At 48.9% G+C, this 21,507-nt stretch overlaps 1 protein-coding gene, 1 long non-coding RNA gene and 1 other non-coding gene across 3 annotated transcripts; 2 read left to right on the forward strand and 1 right to left on the reverse strand.

Annotated features, from left to right (window-relative positions):
• Positions 1-1,153: 1,153 nt before the first annotated feature.
• Positions 1,154-10,138, forward strand: Upk1a (uroplakin 1A). Its single transcript, XM_029479733.2, has 7 exons — positions 1,154-1,234; positions 3,644-3,844; positions 6,612-6,686; positions 6,835-6,942; positions 8,019-8,198; positions 9,379-9,462; positions 9,598-10,138. The coding sequence occupies exons 1-7, from the start codon at positions 1,154-1,156 to the stop codon at positions 9,640-9,642; spliced, it is 774 nt and encodes a 257-aa protein (XP_029335593.1). The 3' UTR covers positions 9,643-10,138.
• Positions 3,781-17,136, reverse strand: LOC147003347 (uncharacterized). The gene is made up of 4 exons (XR_015047986.1): positions 16,883-17,136; positions 12,265-12,369; positions 11,561-11,667; positions 3,781-4,019 (listed from the first exon to the last, which is right to left on the reverse strand). It is a non-coding gene; the product is annotated as an uncharacterized LOC147003347 (long non-coding RNA).
• On the forward strand, positions 15,130-15,236 carry LOC115031686 (U6 spliceosomal RNA). The gene has a single exon (XR_003837345.1). It is a non-coding gene; the product is annotated as a U6 spliceosomal RNA (small nuclear RNA).
• Positions 17,137-21,507: the final 4,371 nt, after the last annotated feature.

Here is a 21,507-nt window from a genome sequence, read left to right on the forward strand (position 1 = left end):
AGATATGCTTGCTTTCTTTTGTTTCCCCTTCCCACTGCCTCACCCCACCTCTCTGCCTATATAGCTCAGGATGGTCTCGAACCCATAATCCTCCCTGCCTACGGCTCCCCACTACCGGGATTACAATTACAGGCGTGCACTTCTGTATCTGACTTGAATTTAGATCCTTTCTATTCTTCAGCCTGCAGATTGTGTGTGTGTGTGTGCTTGTGTGTGTCCACGCGGCCGTCCCCGGGGGGGTGGGGAGCTCCTTCCGTCCCACCACACCCATACCATATGTCCCCTTCCTTTTCTAGCGTACTCCTTCCTCCTTTTTCATATATACATACCTATCTCAAACCCCTCACCATTCTCTTCTGCCACTGTAGCCATAACCAAGCACCTCTGAGCGTGCCTTGCACCTTGCCCTCAATTCCCTCCCACAGCCCTGCCTTGAGCCCACCCCACGATCCTCTGCTGTGTGGGTGTGGGTGTGTGGGTGGGGTCTCTCTCTGGTCCTCTCTCTGCCTCCAAAGCTATAGAAAGCAGTTTTCTAATGTGGGATTCCCATAAGGATCTGTCATAGATCTGACCCCTGCTCTCAGGAAAGCCCACCGTGCACCTAAGGAAAGGACAGATCAAGTGGCTAACTTGTCCCCCCCATCCCCCTCCCCCCTCTGGCATGGCTGCAGCCTGGGAATTAGAGGTTCTGGGTACATATATCACCTTGCCCCAGTGGCCAGTCAGGAGCACAATCCTGAATTTCAGGTCTGTAAATCACTTGAGTGTCAAGGAGCTCATAAAAATCTATCATGGTCAGTCTGCTGAACTCCTGCCCCCTCCTCCTCTGAGACTGGCTCAAGGAGGGGTTTGGGCATATATAGGGAGCTGCTGTAGCTGGGGCTGGCCAGAGAGGCTTCTGTAGAGAAGGTGAGCAGGCGTTCTGGGAGTTGACAGGGCAAGGGGCTGGGGAGGGCAATAGCTGCCCTGCAGTTAGAGGCTGCTAGGCTTTTCTTCTTCTGTAGGCTGCTAGGCTCACTGCTAAGCTGTTGGACTCTGGCCATTTGGGCACCAGCCTGGGCTCTGCAGCCCATGAGCATCTCCTGGGGTCTGAAGTGGACCCTGCCTCCTGCCCTCCTAACTTCTGCCCTGCTTCTGTGTCCCCAGCAGGAAGATGGCTTCTGCAGCGACAGAGGGAGAGAAGGGGTCTCCTGTGGTGGTGGGGCTGCTGGTCGTGGGCAACATCATTATTCTGGTGAGACACGGAATAATGGGAGCGGGGAAGTGTGGTGGGGAGGTGGCAGCCACAGGCCTGAGGTGGGGCTGAGATCCCAGGTCTATGAGCTGCAGGCTCTAGTCCGAGATCCTAAAGGGGGTCCCAGCTACCTGTTCTCACAGAGGGAGCAACCTCTTCTCTGGGAATCCTCCTTGTGGATCGTGTAGATTCATCCACAACTCAGGGGAAATGCTTGAGAGACAAGAAGAGTGGTACACACACACACACACACACACACACACACACACAATCGCAGCTTTTGGAAGGCTGAGGCCAGAGAATAATGGCTGTGAGTCTGAAGCCAATCTAGACTATAGTGTGTGAAATTCTGTTTAGAGAGATGAGGAGAGAGGGAGGGAGAGGGGGAGGGGAGGGGAGGGGAAGGGAGGGGAGGGGAGGGGAGGGGAGGGGAGGAGAGGAGAGGAGAGGAGAGGAGAGGAGAGGAGAGGAGAGGAGAGGAGAGGAGAGGAGAGGAGAGGAGAGGAGAGGAGAGGAGAGGAGAGGAGAGGAGAGGAAAGTTGGGAATTAGTGTCAAGAGAATCTGTCAAGGGTCAAGTCCTGGAACTCACTCTGTAGACCAGGTTGCCCTCGAACTCAGAGATCCTCCTGCCTCTGCCTCTGCCCCCTGGGTTCTAGGATTAAAAGTGTGCGCCCCCACTGTCCAACTGATGTTGTGATGTTGGTTTTTAAAAGAGGAAAACTATGTGATGCTTGGGTGTTGCCCTGAGCCAGGCAGGCTTGGGTTCATAGCCCAGCTCTGCTAGTTATGGGACTGGAGGCCATCAATATCACCTCTGCGATCCCTGGCGTCAAAAACCCAAGACAACAACCAAAGCTTGTCCACAGAGAAATTGTCTTCTTTTTCCCCTTCTTTCCTCATCTCTGATTTTTTTTTTTTTTAAGATTTATTTATCTTATGTATGTGAGTACACTGTTGCTCTCTTCAGACACACCAGAAGAGGGCATAGGATCCCATTACAGATGGTTGTGAGCCACCATGTGGTTGCTGGGAATTGAACTCAGGATCTCTGCAAGAGCAGCCAGTGCTCCAGTCCCTCATCTCTGATTTTCAAGACAGAGTTTCTCTGTGTAGCTGAAATACAGATCACCACCTCTGCTCTGCCTGCCAGGGGCTAGGATTAAAGGTGTGTACCATCAAGCCTGGCATTACAGAGGACAGTTTGTAATTCCTTTATCCCCATGACAACCTTTTTTTTTTTTTTTGGTTTTGTTTTTGTTTTGTTTTTCAAGTCAGGGTTTCTCTGTGTAGCCCTGGCTGTCCTGGAACTCATTCTATAGACCAGACTGGCCTCGAACTCAGAAATCCACCTGCCTCTGCCTCCCAAGTGCTGGGATTAAAGACCTGCGACACCACTGCCCAGATGTTTGTTTGTTTTTCGAGACAGGGTTTCTCAGTGTAACCATCCCCGGCTGTCCTGGACTTGCTTTGTAGAACAGGCTCTCACAGAGACCATCTGCCTCTGCCTCTGGAATGCTGGAACTAAAGGTGTGCCCCACCCTACCTGGCTTGTTTTTGTTATTTTTGAGAGAAGGTCTCTCATGTAGTCTAATCTAACCTCCAACTCCCTATATTGCTAAGAATATCCTTGAATTTTAGATCCTCCTGCCTCTACGTTCCAAGTGCTGGGCTCACAGGTGTGCACCAGCTGGCCCAGTTCATACAAGACTGGGAATTGAGCATGGGGCTTTCTGCATGCTAGAGAAGCAGTCTCTACCAACTGAGAGACATCCCCCAGTCTTCCTGATAGTTCTTTAAGCAAACACAAGTGAATAGGAAGAGATAAGCCCATTTTCTTGTTCCCGTGTAGCTCACCCTGCTGTATGCCCTTCAGTAGCTCACACTGCCTATAGGCTGCTCCAGACAAGACCACAGAATACCGATTCCAGGCATCTGACAGTCACACAGGGGTTCTGCCACGTGGCCTCCACCCCGCTTATCACAGTGCTGCTGAGAATAGCCCTGTTAGCTGGCGCTGGCCTTGCCTAGGACAGTGCACCTGTAGGCTGAACTGACCTTCCAAAGAATTGGTCAAAGTGTTATGTGGTTCCTCCCACCCATAAACTGCTGAGAACAGCGCCGCCAAGCGTGGCAGGCCAGCTCAGCAGTTCCCCTGTGCCCACCCTGCTTTCCAAGCTTCCTGTTGTTGAAGCAACCAGCCCCAAGGATATGGGGGCTGAGGTTCTGCCTGTACCTCTTCTTCCTTCTTGGCTTTTCCCCGCCCACCCCATCCCTGTTCATAAAAATGTGAGTCGGCCTCCTTTCCAAGCCCCAGTTTACCCCAAGGGCATGGGAGGTTGTGGACCAGGAAAGGCTGAATTCTGGAGACTCTCACAACCCAACTGCTGGGCTAACCTTTCCCTGCCCAGCTGTCAGGCCTGGCCCTGTTTGCGGAGACAGTGTGGGTAACAGCCGACCAGTACCGCGTGTACCCACTGATGGGCGTCTCGGGCAAGGATGACGTCTTCGCTGGCGCCTGGATTGCCATCTTCTGCGGCTTCTCCTTCTTCGTCGTGGCCAGCTTTGGTGTAGGAGCTGCGCTCTGTCGTCGTCGGTACATGATACTTACGGTGAGATCCCAGGACAGGGGAAGGTGGCACTTGTCATCAGTCATGGGTGACAGCGGGGCCAGGAATGTGACTCACTCATGGCCCCTCACTTAAAGACCCCGCAAACACCACTTCATTCACCATGCCCTGGTACCATGGCTTAGCTTCAGCTGTCACCCCCATTGTACAGAGGAGCCTGGGTGCAAGGAGAAGAGGGATGTTCAGCACAGCTGCTAGGAGACTCCTAAAAGCAATATATACACATAGATGTATATACACACAAATATGCACATATACACATACATATATGCATACATATATACATGTATATGTGTATGTACATGTGTGTAGATATGTAAATGTGTATGTATGTATGTATGTATGTAGTATGTATTTGAACTCAATTATTTGGTCTCCAACGTCTGCGGTCCTGAGTTGTGGCAGCATTAACAACAAAAAATGTAATGGCACAGCTATCGTTTACCAAGCATGCAACCCAAGCCAGGAGCTCAACAGTTTACACAGATTTGTTCATTTATGTTACATGGCCTCTCATGAAATGCCACCACTGCCACGGCCTCTACACTATTCAACAGACAATTGGAACTGAGGTTCAGAGAGGTGCCTACACTCATCCGGGACCATGCTTGAACCTGTCTGCTTTTGACTCTATGCCTGCTCATGGTTAAGCTTTACTGTATTGTTTTTATTGGTGTGTGACGTGTGTGTGTGTGTGTGTGTGTGTGTGTGTGAGACTCTGTGTGTGTGTGACTCTGTGTGTGTGTGACTCTGTGTGTGTGTGACTCTGTGTGTGTGACTGTGTGTGTGTGAGACTCTGTGTGTGTGTGTGTGTGTGTGTGAGAGAGAGAGAGAGAGAGAGAGAGAGAGACTGTGTGTGTGTGTGTCTGTGTGCGTGCACGCGCGTGCACTTGCTCCGTGTCCATGGGAACCAGCGGAGGGAGTTGGATCCCCTGAAGCTGGAGTTGCAGGTGGCTATGAGTAGCCTGATTGGGGGGCGGGGGTGGGGCGCAGGTGCTGAACTCAGCTTCTCTGAAAAAGCAACACCGGGCTTTCACTAAGCCATCTCTTCTGCCACGCCCCCTTTGTCTTCTCCCCACGCAGCCCCAGCTGCCTCAGCGCCTCACCGGTTGGGATTATAAATGTGCGCCACCACAACGCACAAGCCCATCATCCTCTTTTTGTTTTGTTTTGAGGCAGAGCCTCACCGTGCTTCAGCTTGGAACTGAGCTGCCAGGCTCGGGAAGCCCCCACATTCGATCCCTGACACAGTCAATGAGCCTTCCATTTGCCCAGAAGTCCACGAAATTGGGTTTTTAAGCCCATTTGCCAGGCAGAGAAATAAACCCGAAGCCCAAAGGAGGCCACTGCCTCTGCCAGGCGTTGGCGAGCGCTAGGGGTCCCATGCTTTCAGCTCAGTGCTTACTCTGCTGTGGTGGGACCTTTGGCTCCCAGAATTATCACTTAGTCAACAAATGTTTACTGAACAAGGAACACTGAGCGCAACTTAAAACAAAACAAAAGGGGCTGGTGAGATGGCTCAGTGGGTAAGAGCACCCGACTGCTCTTCCGAAGGTCCAGAGTTCAAATCCCAGCAACCACATGGTGGCTCACAACCATCCGTAACAAGATCTGTTGCCCTCTTCTGGAGTGTCTGAAGACAGCTACAGTGTACTTACATATAATAAATAAATAAATCTTTTTAAAAAAAAAACAAAAAACAAAAAACAACTGGGGTAGTGAAGGGAGCCTGGGGAAATGGATGAAAACCCAGAGCCAGCAGATGGCAAGAAAAGCAGGTTGGGGGCAGAGAGTCCCGCGTGGGCTTGAGAAGTGTCTCTGGTGGACATAGCAGCATGAGCAAAGGTCCTGTGGCCAGAAGGGGGCAGCAGTGTCTGGCAGTCAGCAAACAGCACAGGGTGGGGACAGGGGAGCAGGTTAAGGAGACAACGTGGGCTTTATTATGTATAAGATGGAGCTATTAACGGAAGGGCTTCCTCACCACTCCCTTCCTCCTCCTCCTCCTTTTATCTCATGCTACTCTCGTTATCCGACAGCTTCCACCTCAAGTGCTGAGATTCAAACTGTGCCCCACCACGCCCAGCTACCCTCTAGGTTCTGTCATTTCTCCCTCACCCACAATCATATACTTCTGTCATAGTAATTTAATCAAAGCCTGAAAGTCGATCTAACTACCTTTTTGTTTGTTTGTTTGTTTGTTTGGTATTTTTTTTGAGATAGGGTCACTCTATGTAGCCCCTATGTAGCTCCTGTCCTGGAGCTTGCTCTATAGATCAGGCTGCCCTCTAACTCCAGGATCTTCTACCCTTGCCTCCTGAGTGCTGGGATTAAAGGTGTGAACCACTACTGACCAGACAATTGTCGAGTTTTCAATCTCCCACCTCACACACTAGTTTCAAAAATCACTCTCTCATTCTTTCTGTTTGTTTGTTTGTTTAGCATGCTTTCATACACTGCTGGGAACTGAACCCAGACTCTTGTACATGCTGGGGAGCGCTCTCCCTCTGAACTAAGGTTCTAACAGGGGCTGTGTGTAATGATACAGCTCAGTGCTTATCTCTTGGTGGTGTGGGAGGGGTGCAAATTTCTGTACATTTAAAACCAGACTGGTCTACATGTAGTGATTTCCAGGCTACCAGAGAGGTCTACATAGTCTCAAAAAAAAAAAAAAAAAGTTTTATTTGGGCCCAAGGCACCTATGCATAACAGCCTGCCTCTGCACCAAGGGCTGCCTTTGCTCTCTCTACAGTACCTGCTGCTGATGCTCATCGTCTACATCTTCGAGTGTGCCTCCTGCATCACATCCTACACCCACCGCGACTATGTGAGTGGGGAAGGGGGTGGCGGGGGCAGAATGATGCCGGGAGTGGTCACGGTGGTGGTGAGGGCGTCCCTAGAGTTGCAGAGCATACGCCCGGTAGGCCCCCATCCCTAACCAAGCTGCCTTCTGCCCTTCTGTCCTTCCTCCTCAGATGGTGTCCAACCCATCCCTGATAACCAAGCAAATGTTGACCTACTACAGTGCAGACACTGACCAGGGCCAGGAGCTAACCCGCCTCTGGGACCGGATCATGATTGAGGTGGGTTGGGCCCTGTGTACTCACCTGGCAGAATGAATATTTCCACTCTGGGGACTGAGGTAGGGTGGCAGTGCCTTTGGTCACTACAGTTTTGGAGACCACAGGCCCAGAAAAGGAGTTTCCCTTTCAGGGCTGTCTGCAGTGAAATAATGATGGTGTTTCTCCTCCATTATGACAGTCATAAAAACTTTACTGCCAGCCCAGGCTACCCTTCAGCCTACTATTCTTCTCTTTTCGCCCCCCTCCCCAAACAAAGCTGTTTGTGTTGCTAGGGATGGAATCCAGGATGTCATACCTTCTAGGCAGGGGCTCTACTGCTTAACTTTTCATTACCCTACTTCCCATTGCTCTGTCTCTGTCTGTCTGTCTCTGTATGTCTCTCTCTCTCTCTCTCTCTCTCTCTCTCTCTCTCTCTCTTAATGTCTGAGATAGGTTTACCATGAGTTATTTGGGCTACCCTTCAATTCACTATGTAGCCCAGGCAGTCCTTGAACTTGTGACTCTGACTCTCTGTCTCAGCCTGCTGAGTAGCTAGGATTACACGGGGAGCTCCTTTATTACCTAAAGCTAAGGCCTTCTACTAAAATACCCATTTCAGCTGGGCATTGTGGTACACCGCTGAAATCCCAGCACTTGGGAGACTGAGGCAGGCAGCCACCAGTTTGAAAACAGCCTGGGTTACACAGTGAAACCCTGTCTCAAAAACTACAACAAACCACTCAGTGGGTTGAGAAATGCCGTAAATCTGCCTTTTATAAAATTTGATTTAAAAATTGTTATGTGCATGAGTGTCTGCGTGTATATGCATCCTTGTGTGGGGATCCCCACAGAGGTCAGAAGAGACCATCCAATTCTCTGCAACAGAGTTATAGGTAGTTGTGAGCCATCCAACATGGGTCCTGGGAAATGAATTTGGATCCTCTTGACGAGCAGCAGGTGCTCTTAGCTGCTTGCCCTCCCTCCCCCGAAATCAAATTTGTCGGCACAGTTATCAGCAATGGTTTGTGCCAAATCTATTAGCTTACTGGTGCACAACCTCACCTCTAGCCCTGCCTAAACCCTGGCTGTTTCTCCAGCAAGAGTGTTGTGGTACATCTGGCCCCATGGACTGGGTGAATTACACATCAGCCTTCCGGGCAGCCACCCCGGAAGTGGTGTTCCCGTGGCCCCCACTGTGCTGTCGTCGGACAGGGAACTTTATCCCCATCAATGAAGATGGCTGCCGAGTAGGCCACATGGACTACCTGTTTACCAAGGTGTGTCTCTTTGCCCTCTGTTTCCTCCCTTTTCCCCTTCTACTGCCTGTCTGTCCCTCTGTCTTTCGGCCTCTGCTCTCTGGCCTTTTCTTTCTTTCCCTTCTCCCTGGTCCTCCCAGCTCTTTGTCTGGGTCAACAGAATGCACAGACTCAGTGATTTAGACCGGATGTCTGGGCCTGGTTGGATGGGAATGAGAGAAGCAACAGGAACGGTATCAGTTGCTGGAGCTGGGCCTTGCATGCACGCCTGTTGTCATCTTGCCCACTTAGTAAGCTGAGGCAGTTTGGCCATAAGTTCATGACCAGTCTGAGTAACTTTGAAAGCTCTTGCCTGCAAGGAGCCAAGCTTAGGGTTCAGTGCTAGAGCACCTTCCTAGATTCCCGGGGGGGGGGGGGGGGCTGAAGGCGTGGCTTAGTGAGATTGGCTTTTCTAGGCACGTGGGAGGTCGTGGTTTCAATCCTAGGTACCATGGAAACGAAAAAATAACAGCTGAAAGCCCTTGGAGGTGGTGCACATCTGTAATCTTACTTGCAGAGGGGTCACTGCCAGTCTGAGGCCAGCCTGGGCAATATTAAAAATAATAACAGCAGTGTGTGGTGGTACGTGTGACTACAAGTCAGGTTGTTAGATCAGGCTTGGAGGGGAGACGTCCCAGGGCACCCCGTCACCAAGGACTTAGCAGATTGTAAAACTGGGGCTCAGAGAACCAGAATCATGTCTGTGTTCTACAAAGGGCAGAGCTAGCTCCAGGCTTGACAGGGTCCCATGTCCTGGACCTTTGCTTCAGCTGCTTCGTGGCTGGAAGAGGATCCAGGAAGGTGGCCCTGGTGTTGGGCTCTGCTCTGGCTCATCTTTCATCAGAAGCAGATGGGGTGTATGGGTAGTACAGAAAGCCAGGCTGAACATAACCAACCCTACTGCTGCCATCAGAACATTAGAATGCAGAGTGGCACCTGCTGCCTCTCAGGCTGAGGCTCGGGGTCGGGTGGGGTGGTCAACAGCACTTTCCTGGCTAAGGATCCCAGAAGACAGACATGACCAAAATTCCCACTGCAAAGATGGGAAAACCAAGGCAAAGGGAAGAAAAGTTATGTCTCCCAGGGTACATGGTGACTTTGTATCACCCACCAGCCCCGAGTTGCATTTTCACAAGCCGCTCTCTGCTGTCCCTCTCTCCAGGGTTGCTTCGAGCACATCGGCCATGCCATTGATAGCTACACTTGGGGCATATCGTGGTTTGGCTTCGCCATCTTGATGTGGACAGTGAGAAATGGGACACCCGTGGGCTGTGGGGGAGGGAGCTGTGGGTGTTCAGGGGTGTGGATGTGGGCTTGGTGGGGGGTGGGGGGAGACATGTGTTTGGGCTAGAGCACCCAATCTTCTCATTTGCCCACCCAGCTCCCTGTGATGCTGATAGCCATGTATTTCTACACCACTCTCTGAGGAGGAAGAGGAGGCCATAGATGCACCTCGGCCCAAAGCTCCTGCCTCACTGCTGCGCGCACTTGGACAGCCTCAACCTCCTCCCCATCCCACTTCCATGTACCTCAGCCTCAACCCACCCCATCCACCTCCCTCCATTTTCCCTTCTTGCGATCCCAACATCCCTTTCTAGATGTAGGAGCTGCCCCGGGCCCTCCCTGTGCCCCTGGACCTGGATTTATGTGCCCAGAACCTCTTGACCCTGCTTCACTTGGCTGATCTGCAGACAACAACATATCTTGTCCTTAGAGGCCCTTTGCTGCTCCTAACAACCCATCCTGCCCCGATCTGTGGCTTCCAGAACTTCTTGCAGGTGTAGCCACTGCTGCTCAGTAGTTTGTTTAAGCTCTTATACGCCTAGATTTTGAAAAGAGGAGGGTGACATGTTCTGCCGTGGTCATTGTGGGGGTTCCCATCAGCACCCCAACATGTGTCTGAGCTTTGGCTGGACACCCAATAAATACTGGCTGGCTGAATGAGCAGAGGAGTTTGTTCTGTTCTGTTTGAGATGAGGTCTTACTCTGAAGCCCAAACTGTCTCTGGAATGTGTGTGTGTGTGTGTGTGTGTGTGTGTGTGTTGTGTTTGTGTACATATACATATACATATACGTATATAATTTCTGGCTAGTCTTGAAGCCAAGGTGATTCCACTGCAGCTGCCTCCCCACTGAGAGGTTACAGGTGTGACCCACAAACTCCTCCCCTTCCGTCCTCGCCTCTGGAATGCTGGTGTTCCAGGCATGCCGCATTCCACCCAGCTGGAGTTTGTTTTCTCTTGGGGACAAGGGTGAGAGAGTAAGACTTCGGAAGGGAGTGGCCGACATCCAGCTGACATTGATGAGGCCTCACGTGGGGTTTACTGGCCCATGCCATTGGTTTAAAATGGTTGGCTTCAGGCACGTCTGGATACAGGAGTGCCCTTTTGGTTTCCAGAAAGGTTTTGAATTTTTCTCTTTGTTTCTTTGTGTGTGTGTGTGTGTGTGTGTGTGTGTGTGTGTATGTGTGCACAGAGCCTGTAGTACACACACACACACACACACACACACACACACACACACCTACATGCGCCCAAAGGCCCAAGGAGTGTCTTTCCCTGCTCCTCCCCCTCTTCCCTTAAGATAGCTGAACCTGGCATCCAACAGTTTTCCCCCCAGGCTAGCTTGGCTGGCCAATAAGACCTGCCCACCCTCCCTTTGCCATCCAGTACTAGAGTTACTGATGTTTTAAAATGAGATCTGAACTCAGGTTCTTTTTTTTTTTTTTTTGGTTTTTCTGAGACAGGGTTTCTCTGTGTAGCTCTGGCTGTCCTGGAACTTGCTCTGTAGACTCAGAGATCTGCCTGCCTCTGCTTCCTTGAGTGCTGGGATTAGAGGCAATGGGCACAACCACCAGATTGTTTTTACTATTATTTTAGATGATTTATACTATGAGTATGGCTGCTTCGCTTGCATGTATGCCTGTGCACATACATGCAGTGCTCTTGGAGGTCAGAAAAAGGTGTCAGGTCTCCTGTAACTGGAGTTACAGATGGTTGTGAACTACCATGTGGGTGCTGAGAGCCAAACCCAGGTCCTCCTAAAGAGCAACCAGTGTTTATAACTACTGAGCCCTCTCTCCAGCCGCTGGCAGACCTTTTCATTGTGAATCATGGATTTCTCTCAACCCACTGTTACCAGATGGAATGCAGAAAGTAGCTGCATGCCGTGTCTATGATCTCAGTGCTCAGAGGGTGGAGGACGAACGACCAGGAGTTAAGGTTTTCAGTCAATTAGAGGCCAGCCTGGGCTACAAGAGACTCTATCTCAGAACAATACAAAAACAAAGAAAATATCGGACTACAAGACTTTTCATTCTGATAAATGGGCATTGTGGTACATACATGTTTTCCCAGAACTTGAGAGCTCAGGAAAGGATGGAGAGTTGAGACTCGCCTGCATGCTGTTCAGCCAATCTTCTTCATTTCTGCTTTGTTACCAAGGCAGAGACCTGCCCCATCCAGTGGAGAAAAACCAAGAAGCCATGAGTTGGTATCCTGTGGATCTTCACTTCATTCCTTAGATATTTTGACATTTTCATTTTTTTTTAAAAAAAGATTTACTTATTTTATATATGTGAGTACACTGTCGCTGTCTTCAGATACACCAGAAGAGGGCATCAGATCCCATTACAGATGGTTGTGAGCCACCATGTGGTTGCTGGGAATTGACCTCAGGACCTCTGGAAGAGCAGTCAGTGCTCCTAACTGCTGAGCCAAGCCGTCTCTCTAGCCCAACACTTTCAAGAAGACTTTTTTTTTTTTTTAAAGAAAGCTTTTGTATGGGTGCTGGGGAGCCATCTGTCCAGTGCCAGACATTTACATTTTAAGAATTTTTTTTTAATGTGTCTTTGCTGGTTGTGCAAAATGTACATGGAGGGAAGAATTATTCTGCCAAGCATTTCTGAGCTTGCCCTAAGCAGTTCAGGCAAGCCAGGCCTTGCTGTAGATGGGTGCTTTAGGGTGGCTCCAGGGGAGGGGCGCAGGTAGACCCCTGTACCTGTCCAGGGTTGTGCCACCAACCTCTTTGGTTCCCCTTGTGCACATACCTGCTGAGTGGCTCAGCAGGGTGGACAGCAATGCAGTTTGATGGAGACAGCCTGGGCTGGCACGACAGGTTTCTCCTTCCTGGCCCCTTGCCCAGAGACCAGTGCCTGTGGGTAAGAGGGGAACAGAGAGGTGAGGGCCAGGTCAGAACAAGGATCTTAGGAGGGACAGGTAGCCACCCAGCGTCCTGCAATCCTCCAACCTTCTCATTGTATTGCTGTATTGCTCTTCCACCTCTAACCAGCTTTGGCTCCCTCGGCACACAGTCCAATTCCTCACGATGTGGAGGGACCTGTGTGACTCAGTCCCTTTCCACTTCCCCATGCTTATCTCTCTTTCCGGCCTCTCTGAGCATCTCATGGGAACTCATAGAAGAGAGAGAATAGTGCCATGGCACATAGCCGCCAAGTAGGGCACAAACCATTTCTATTTCACCTGTGATAGTAAGTTTGAAGCCGTGGTGCATAACTTTAGAGACAGGTGGATCTCTGTGAGTGTAAGACCAACTTGGTCTCCATAGTGAATTCTCAAGATAGCCAGGGCTACACAGAGGGACAAACAGACAAACACTGCTCTAGGCTTTGAGGACCCAAGAGTATACAAACCAGACCTGTTTCCCTTTATAAAACTTACTTTCAAAGCCAGGTATGGTGATACTTGCTGGCTATTCCAGCTGGGTATCCCAGCACTCGGGAGGTTAAGACAGGTGATCTCAAGTTTGAAACCAGCTTGGGCTACATAATAACACCCTGTCTCTCATTTAAAAGGTGGGGGTGGGGGGTCTTGCAGATGCTGGGCTGTTGGTGGTGCCTGCCTTTAAACTCAGCACTCAGGAGGCAGAGGCAGGCAGATCTCTGAGTTCAAGGCCATTCTGGTCTACAGAGAGAATTCCAGGACAGCCAGGGCTACATAGATGAAACTGGTCTCAAAAAGGGAAAGAAAAAAAAAAAAAAAGAGGTTTGTGTGTGGTGTGTGTATGTGTGTATGTGTGTGTGATCATAGTATAAGACTTGCCTAGCGGGCTGGTGAGATGGCTCAGTGGTTAAGAGCGCCGATTGCTCTTCCAAAGGTCCAGAGTTCAAATCTCAGCAACCACATGGAGGCCCACAACCATCCGTAACAAAATCTGATGCCCTCTTCTGGAGTGTCTGAAGACAGCTACAGTGTACTTACATATAATAAATAAATAAATAAATCTTAAAAAAAAAAAAAAAAAGACTTGCCTAGCATACACAAAGTCCTAAGCTGGACCCTCAGCAATAGGAAAACAGGAGACATGCGGGCCAGTAAGGTAGCTCAGTGGGTAGCCATTATATTTACTTGCTGTATGTGTAAGTGACTTTTCTGTTGCTGTGGCCAAGCACAACGGCCAAGGCAGTGAATAGAAGAAAATGTTTATTTGGGCTTTTGGTTTCAAGGGATAATAATCTCTCATGGAGAGAGGTACGGTATTCATATTGGCCAGAGCCAGAAGCTGAGACATCACATCTCCAGCTGGAAATTCTCAAAGCCTGTCCCCAATGTTGTCTTTCCTTCAGCAAAACTGGACCTCCCCGTGGCTTCCTCCGAACAGCGCCGCCAAATGAGGGTAAACATCCAAAGACCTGAGCCTATGTGGGGCACTTCTTTTTCTTCTTCTAGACTTTATTTATTTATTATATGTAAATACACTGTAGCTGTCTTCAGATCTCATTATGGGTAGTTGTGAGCCACCATGTGGTTGCTGGGATTTGAACTCAGGACCTCCGGAAGAGCAGTCAGTGCTCTTAACCACTGAGCCATCTCACCAGCCCCCTGTGGGGTACTTCTTATTCAAAGCATCACACCATGAAAGTCTGACAACCTGAGTATGATCAGCTAGAAGGAGAGAACCCACAAGATAGCACCCTTCAGAGGCATCCCCCAGCGACCCAGAGACCCACTTCCCGTAGCCAGGACTCAGCACCTCATAGCCAGCTCATCCAGTCCAGCCAGGAATTCATCAACAGATGAATCCACTAACGAAGTGAGTGGTTTTATGATCCCATTACACCTCAGCAGTGCCACCAGATGGAGGCCTTCCTGTCCTCATCCTTTCTTTTGTTTTGTTTTGTTTTTTCGAGACAGGGTTTCTCTGTGTAGCCCTGGAAGTCCTAGAACTCACTCTGTAGACCAAGTTGGTCTCGAACCCAGAAATCCGCCTGCCTCTGCCTCCCAAGTGCTGGGATTAAAGGCCTGCGCCACCACTGCCTGGCTTCCTGTTCTCATCCTTAAGCATCCTGAGAGAAATAAATCTCTTTCTCTCTCTTTCTGAGACAGGATCCGATTATGCCAATTCTTCAAGACTAGATCCAAGCCTAAAATACTAAAAAACAAAACAAAACAAAAACAAAAAACAAAAAAAAAACTAACCCCTGGGACTAGGGAGATCTGCTCAGAGGGTAAGAGTGTATATAGTACAATCAGGAGGACCTGAGTTCAAATCTCCTGAGCCCTTGTAAAAAAGCCAGTGGTGGTATGCTGTGCCTACAACCCAACTACTATGGGGTGGGCATAGTAGGATCACTGGGCCTGGCCAGTTGGGAGCGTAGCTCCAGGAGCTGTGAGAGACCTTGTCTCAAGGGAAGAGGTTGGAAGAGCAAGGACACCCTGATATTCTCCTAGGAGGATGGGGTAGGGGTGGGAGGGAGAGGTGGTAGGTGATGAATTATCTTTCCACTGGTGAAATGAGTCAATTCAGGCCACAGTATATTAAATGCAGGTTTACTGGGAAGCTGCTCTTGGGTGAGTTCACTGGTCCCAAGGACTGAGGCCAGGGAGATGGGGTGGAGTTGGGGAGGGGGAGGAGAAAGAAGGAGAACAAGACAAGGACCAAAATGTCTAGATTAGTGCTCACTTCGGCAGCACATATACTAAAATTGGAACAATACAGAGAAGATTAGCATGGCCCCTGCGCAAGGATGACACGCAAATTCGTGAAGCATTCCATATTTTTAGATACAATTTGCTAAACTCATGAAACTCAAGAAGAACGAAGACCAAAGTGTGGACACTTTGCCCCTTCTTAGAATTGGAAACAAAACACCCATGGAAGGAGTTACAGAGACAAAGTTTGGAGCTGAGACGAAAGGATGGACTGTCTAGAAACTGCCATATCCTGGGATCCATCCCATAATCAGCTTTCAAACGCTGACACGATTGCATACACTAGCAAGATTTTGCTGAAAGGACCCAGATCGAGCTGTCTCTTGTGAGACCATGCCAGGGCCTAGCAAACACATAAGTGGATGCTCACAGTCAGCTATTGGATGGATCACAAGGCTCCCAATGGAGGAGCTAGAGAAAGTTCCCAAGGAGCTAAAGGGGTCTGCAAACCCTATAGGTGGAACAACATTATGAACTAACCAGTACCCCGGAGCTCTTGACTCTAGCTGCATATGTATCAGAAGATGGCCTAGTCGGCCATCAGTGGAAAGAGAGGCCCATTGGTCGTGCAAACTTTATATGCCCCAGTACAGGGGAACGCCAGGGCCAAGAGGTGGGAGTGGGTGGGGGAGCGTGTGGGGGACTTTTGGGATAGCATTGGAAATGTAAATGAAATAAATACCCCCCCCAAAAAAAGAACATTAAAAAAAAAAAAACCCAAATTGTAGCTTCAGTGAAATCATGAGTTTAATGCATGATTATCTGAAATGTTGCATACAGAATGTAATAAGCTTACTCATGCATTTCCAGGAGTATTAGGTTTTTGGGGAACCGTGACTTTGTTGATTGCTAATAATGCAAACTATGTGCTACATTACTTTATTACAGATAAGCCATGTGAGATTGAATGTGTACTATAAATGGTTGTGGTATCAAATGATAACTGTTTTAATTAATGTTTTAATGTTAACCTGTGTATTAGTTGGGCTACTATGTCTATAATGTAAATTTTTTTTGAAAAGCCTGTTGGGGAGTAAAGAATTTATTTGGCTTAAAAAAAAAATTGTCTAGATTATATAGGGAAGAGCCCCTGAGGGAAGGGCAGCCCGGCCCCTGTGCTGGAGAGTTCAGGGTTGGAGCAGGGTATGCCAGATAGAGATGCTGGGAGGACCTGGAGGCCAGGTCTGCTTTGATATGTAAAATTTGCACAGCAGTCCCTTGTGAAATCAAACTATGGACGATCCAGAAGGAGTTAAGGGAATGATCAAAATATCAATGTATGAAAGTCTCTAATAATTAATTAAAATATATTTTAAAAACAAGAGACAAGTTATAATCTTAGAGCAGGAAAAAACAAAACCACAAACCATTTGTAGATAAGGCAAATTAGACCTTATTCCAATCGCTTCTCGGTCTTTTGGCTAAGATCAAGCACAGACCTTATTCCACATCTACAAGATCAACTGTGTTCAATCATAAAGTAGTGTTTTGTTAATTTGTCTCTCTTTTTCTCTCGGACCGGATCTGGATATGCAGCTCAGACTGGCCGCAACCTAAAGATTCAACTACTTAGTTTCCCAAGTTCTGGGATTACAGTCCAACTCCCACCTTTCTCCATTCAACCCGATGTAGCTCAGAGGCCGAACTCTAAGAACAGCTTGTGAACTTGTGAGGTTTGAGACAGTGGGTTTCACCTCTCTAACCTTCAGAGGTTACCTGATAATAGGCTTGATCCTCTGCTCAGGTCGACGTACACAACGCGATCTGTGGAAAGGGCTCGATCAGCTGCCGCTAATGCTATAATGTTTCCTTTCAACCCTTGGAGGGCTATTTACATTTGTGGGTACTGAACTAGGATCGTGCGCTGCTTTGTTTTGTGAGTGTGTGTGTGTGTGTGTTGTGTTTTGTTTTTTTAAGGATATACTCATAGTGCTCATTCCTGTCTCCTCCTTGCAGCTCTTCCGTAGGCCTAGAGATAGGAAGCGTGCCTAGCCTAGAAAAGCTGCGGGCTCCACACGCCTCTGGCCCTCTGATCAATCAACAGCGAGTGCAGCCTTGCGGCCAATCAGAAGCGGCAGCGGCAGATTAAGGCCGGCCTCTTTGAGAGCGCCCTCGTGTCTCATTGGTTGTGGCTCAGGGCCAGCCAATGAGCGGTGCCACCGCAGGCTGGGACCAGAACTGGTTTGTGCAAGGTGCCTCCCTGGCCGAGATCCAGGGACTACTTGATCCTGGCTGGGCCCTGCAGTGTTACTCGGTGGCTGCTGGCTCAGCAGGCCGTCAAGTCGTGGAAAATTAGAAGTGCTTTATTCAGTAGAAGTGTTTATTCAAACAGGCCAATCATAATGGGTCAAGGCACCGCTACCCACACCCATGGCTGGGGCTGGCGTCCTCCCTGCTGGAATACTTTTTGGTGAGGGTGAGGCAGGCTAGTCATACATCCAGTCCGTGGTGGTTTAGGAAAAGTACCTGCCGCTGGGCTGACTTTTGAGGCCCTTCCAATTTAGTGTGGTGGCCCCCTACATTCTCTTCCTACGTTCCTCACTTTGTTAGAGATTAGACAAAGCAGATGCCTTGAAGGGCCTAATGCACTGGTGAGTGCTAACGCACCAGTGGATCTAACATCTGTCTTCTAAGGGCACCTTCTCACTCTGAGAGAGAGGGCGCCCGAGGGAGGGAGGGAGGGAGGGAGGGAGGGAGGGAGGGAGGCAGGGAGGGAGACAGGGAGGGAGACAGGGAGACAGAGACAGAGTCTCATGTAGCCCTGGATGGTCCAGCACTTGCTATATATCAGACTCAGAGATCTGCCTCCAGAGGAAAACTGTCTTTCTTTTTTGGACCCTTTATTTATTTTCAGATAAAAATTTACGGCACAAACTGGTCACGTTCAGTAATATACCCTTTCCAAATGAGTATGTGTAGCCTCTCTAATAAATTCCTTCTACTTCTTTTGATGGAGAACACTCCCTTAGAAATTATTTCCTTGCTCTCTTCGTCTGCTGCAAAAAAGAAAAATTTCTCGATTGTTTATGTCCGGCTTTATTTGGACTTTGCACTCACCAAGACACAAACTCCTTGCGTTAGGTTACGTCCTCTCAATAGATTGTTATTTTCCACATATTGTAGGGGGTTAAGACAAAAGCTTGAATTTTCAGATTGGAGGTGCTCAAATAGCCGGGCATAAACAGGAAAGATGGTAGTTTCCTTAAGTTCGTGTTGAAGAAGTCTTCAAGGACTTTAACGGTGACAGAAAGGTCAGAGTAGGCATAAAAGGGCAAAATCTGTAACCAATCAACACTGTTGGCTGGCTATGTGGCAACACCGCATCTCAGCTTCACGCCTTGCCGCTTACACACCTCCAGGCCAATCAGACTCAAGGCCCGAGTTCCACAGCCAATCAGCTGCAAGGAGAAGCTGGCTGCTTCCCTGGCTGGTCAGCACCCAACAGGCACCAATAAGAAAAGAGCAGAGCCAGAGCTGCAGCCAATCAGTGTCTGCCTCAGGATCAAGCGCACCGAGGGTGTGCGCGCGCTGGCCTCGAGCTCCTGGGCTTCCGTCGATCCCCACTTTGTAACGGCCACTCTGGCCTGAGCTGTCCTTAAAGTGGGTGAGGTTGATGTAGGAGGAGACCAAACTGGTGAGTGCTATGGCTTTTCTTCCTTTTCTTTGATATTGGGCCTAGCCCAGAGAATGCTAGGGCTGAGGTGGAGGTGTCCTCGAGGGACATTGTTGAGGATCAGAAGATAGAGTTAATGGCTTTAGGTTGTGTGGCTCTTGGTCATTTTTGGGCCCAGGTTGGTCAGGAGAGGCAGCATGCCCTCCGACTTTTGTTATGGGCCCGGAGGCCAGCTTATGCTGAGGTGGGAAAAGCCACCAGCACTGCTCGGCTCTGGCAACTGGAGGGAGAGGCTTGTGGTTCCCTGGTGTGCACGTGGTGACGAGTTTTCTGGGGGTTTTGGACCCAGCTTGGGCTGAAGTGAATGTTCATGAGGTTGGAAGCACACTGGGAAGCTATCAATATCCATTTTCCCAGGCCTCACAGATGGCTGTTTTCCCGACTTGAGGTTGAAGTCCCTCGGCATTGGATCCAGAGTGGACAATGTGATCAGGATGTTGGCCTAGTGGTTCTCTGGAGGTTCTGGAGTGAAAGCCTCTAAATCCCAGCCAAACGTATTGCCCACTAGGAACGGATAACTTCCCCGATTGGATCACTGGCTTTTCAAATTTCGGGGGTGCCCAAACCTTCCCATGCTCTTGACCTATATGTATAGAGCAGGCATACCAGTTGTGCTGGCCTGTAGAGAGAGTTGTGTGAGACCCTCTGTGCTTTAGGGAACCGTCTTCACTGTGATCTTTTACATTGCTAGTTTTGGTTGGGACAGGGGTTTGCTATGTACTTCTAGTCTGTCCCCAGTCCTGTGATCTTCCTGCCTCAGCTTCTGGTGATGGAATTAGAAGCCTGCATTCCATTCTTGGGTCACTGATCCTGTTGTTGTTATTGTTGTTGTTGTTGTAGTAACTTGTGGGGCAGTGTGTTGATACCTAATTTCACTTGGCTGTTTCATAGTATTAAGGTCTTTGGGGTACTTTGGGATTACATCCAAAATATAGATATGGAAGACAGAGCCATGATTGGGCTTCCACGGTCTGTTTGCTCGTGAAAATCACCAGGAAATGTGTGCACATGTGTGTGTATATGTATTTAGTGGGAAGAGGGCTATAGGGATTGCAAAGATGACAAGAATAGGCACGGGCTTCACAGCATCCTGCGGGATTCATTTTGTTACTTGTTCATATGTGAAATTGTATGCGTGTCTGAAATGATCAATGTAAAAAGAAGGGCTGCTCCTGTGTCTGGATGGTGAGGTCCTGAGAGGTTAAGAACCACTGGAATAGAGCAGACTTTATTCCATACTGTGTACGGATTCTGAGTGAGACCACAAATTACCCATTTCCCCCCATGCTTGCTGTAGGTCTCATATACTGACCTGCACATCCATCCCGAGTCAATACAGGACCTCAAGTGTGTATATATGTTTACAGATAGTCCACTCTCATGGGTGCACAGTTGAGGCCCATCTGGACCTAGGGTGTGGGCTCAGCCTCTTTTGGTCCAGTAAACTCTGGACTCTGGATTTCCAGAATATAGTCTAGGTGTATGTATCTGTCTGTGTGTGAGAGAGTGTGTGTGTCTGTGTGTTTGTATGTGTGAGTGCATGTGAAAGTTTGTGTGTGTGTGTATGTATGTTTGTGTATGCACATGTGTAAATGAGTGTGTGAATGTAGTGCGGTTCTCTCAGCACACAAGTGGGTACTTCCTTGATGCCCTGGGACTCTTGAGCCCACCCACCGGGAGGAACATAGCCCAAGGAGGCCAGAGTGGGGCCCTCTGCTTGGGTTTAGGTAAATACTGATATTTAGTACTCATCTTGAAGCAGCCCTCACATAGCAGCTGAGGATTTGGCGAGAGTTCAGCCCCATAATAAGACTGAGGACAGGACTGTGAAAATGAGTTGGTACCTATGGTTTCTGAGGGCTGAATTATCACAGGGTCTTTAGGATCCCATTCAGCCCCTTCAGGCATCGACTATACTTTGTTCTTGGGTGAGCCAAGTGCCAGTATTTTTTTTTTTCTTTTATTATTTATTCCCATGTGCTGGTTTAAGGGAAGAAAGGAATTCACCAGAGGTGTCTCTCTGCTCTGGTATGTGTGGGACATACTTGTCTCCAGTGAACAGCTCAAAAATTCCTCTCAGATTTGGATAATTGGATAATTTACACTTGTAAATACTGTGGGGAGTGTGTGAACCTTCATTTGGAGAAAATGTTTTGTTGGGAAGTTATTCTAACAGTTTTTATTTTCTAAGTTGAATTCTGTTCAGCTTGGCTTGGGGAATGGACTCAGTATTTAAAACCCCTGGGACAAAGGAAGGTGTAGTGGTTCATACCTATAACCCAAGCTCTTGGGAGGCCGAGGTGGGAGGATTGATGGAAGACCAGCCCAGGCAGTCTGATAGACAGTGAGATTCTACCTCAAAACTGAAGAGGGTGAGGGAAGATGAAAGGAGAGCATTTTCATAAAGCAACCACCCCTGGCATGCTGTGATAGGTCTGAGTTTAGCTGTAATATTGACATAGAATCAGTACTCGTTACCTTGTTACATTAAGCTGGGTTTTGCATTACAATCTAAGCTTTGATTTTACCCTTGGGCTGTGTGCTCTGAGTACCTCACACATGTTCCTTAGAGTTTCATTGGTCAATCCTACTGGCAGGAAAAAAATGTCAGACCTCAAGTTTGACTCGGCAATACAGGTATTAAAGAGAACAGAAAAGCTGGGTATGA

Source organism: Mus caroli, unplaced genomic scaffold (genome assembly GCF_978045245.1).
Source record: "Mus caroli unplaced genomic scaffold, Mus_caroli_1 scaffold_8, whole genome shotgun sequence".
Classification (NCBI taxonomy): domain Eukaryota; kingdom Metazoa; phylum Chordata; class Mammalia; order Rodentia; family Muridae; genus Mus; species Mus caroli.

Bases quoted from the DNA above. Each gene is read 5' to 3' on its own strand.
- Upk1a (XM_029479733.2), top strand. From the start codon at position 1,154: ATGGCTTCTGCAGCGACAGAGGGAGAGAAGGGGTCTCCTGTGGTGGTG. The intron at 3,845-6,611 runs GTGAGATCCCAG...CTCTCTCTACAG, and splicing joins GTCGGTACATGATACTTACG to TACCTGCTGCTGATGCTCAT. The intron at 8,199-9,378 runs GTGTGTCTCTTT...CCCTCTCTCCAG, and splicing joins TGGACTACCTGTTTACCAAG to GGTTGCTTCGAGCACATCGG.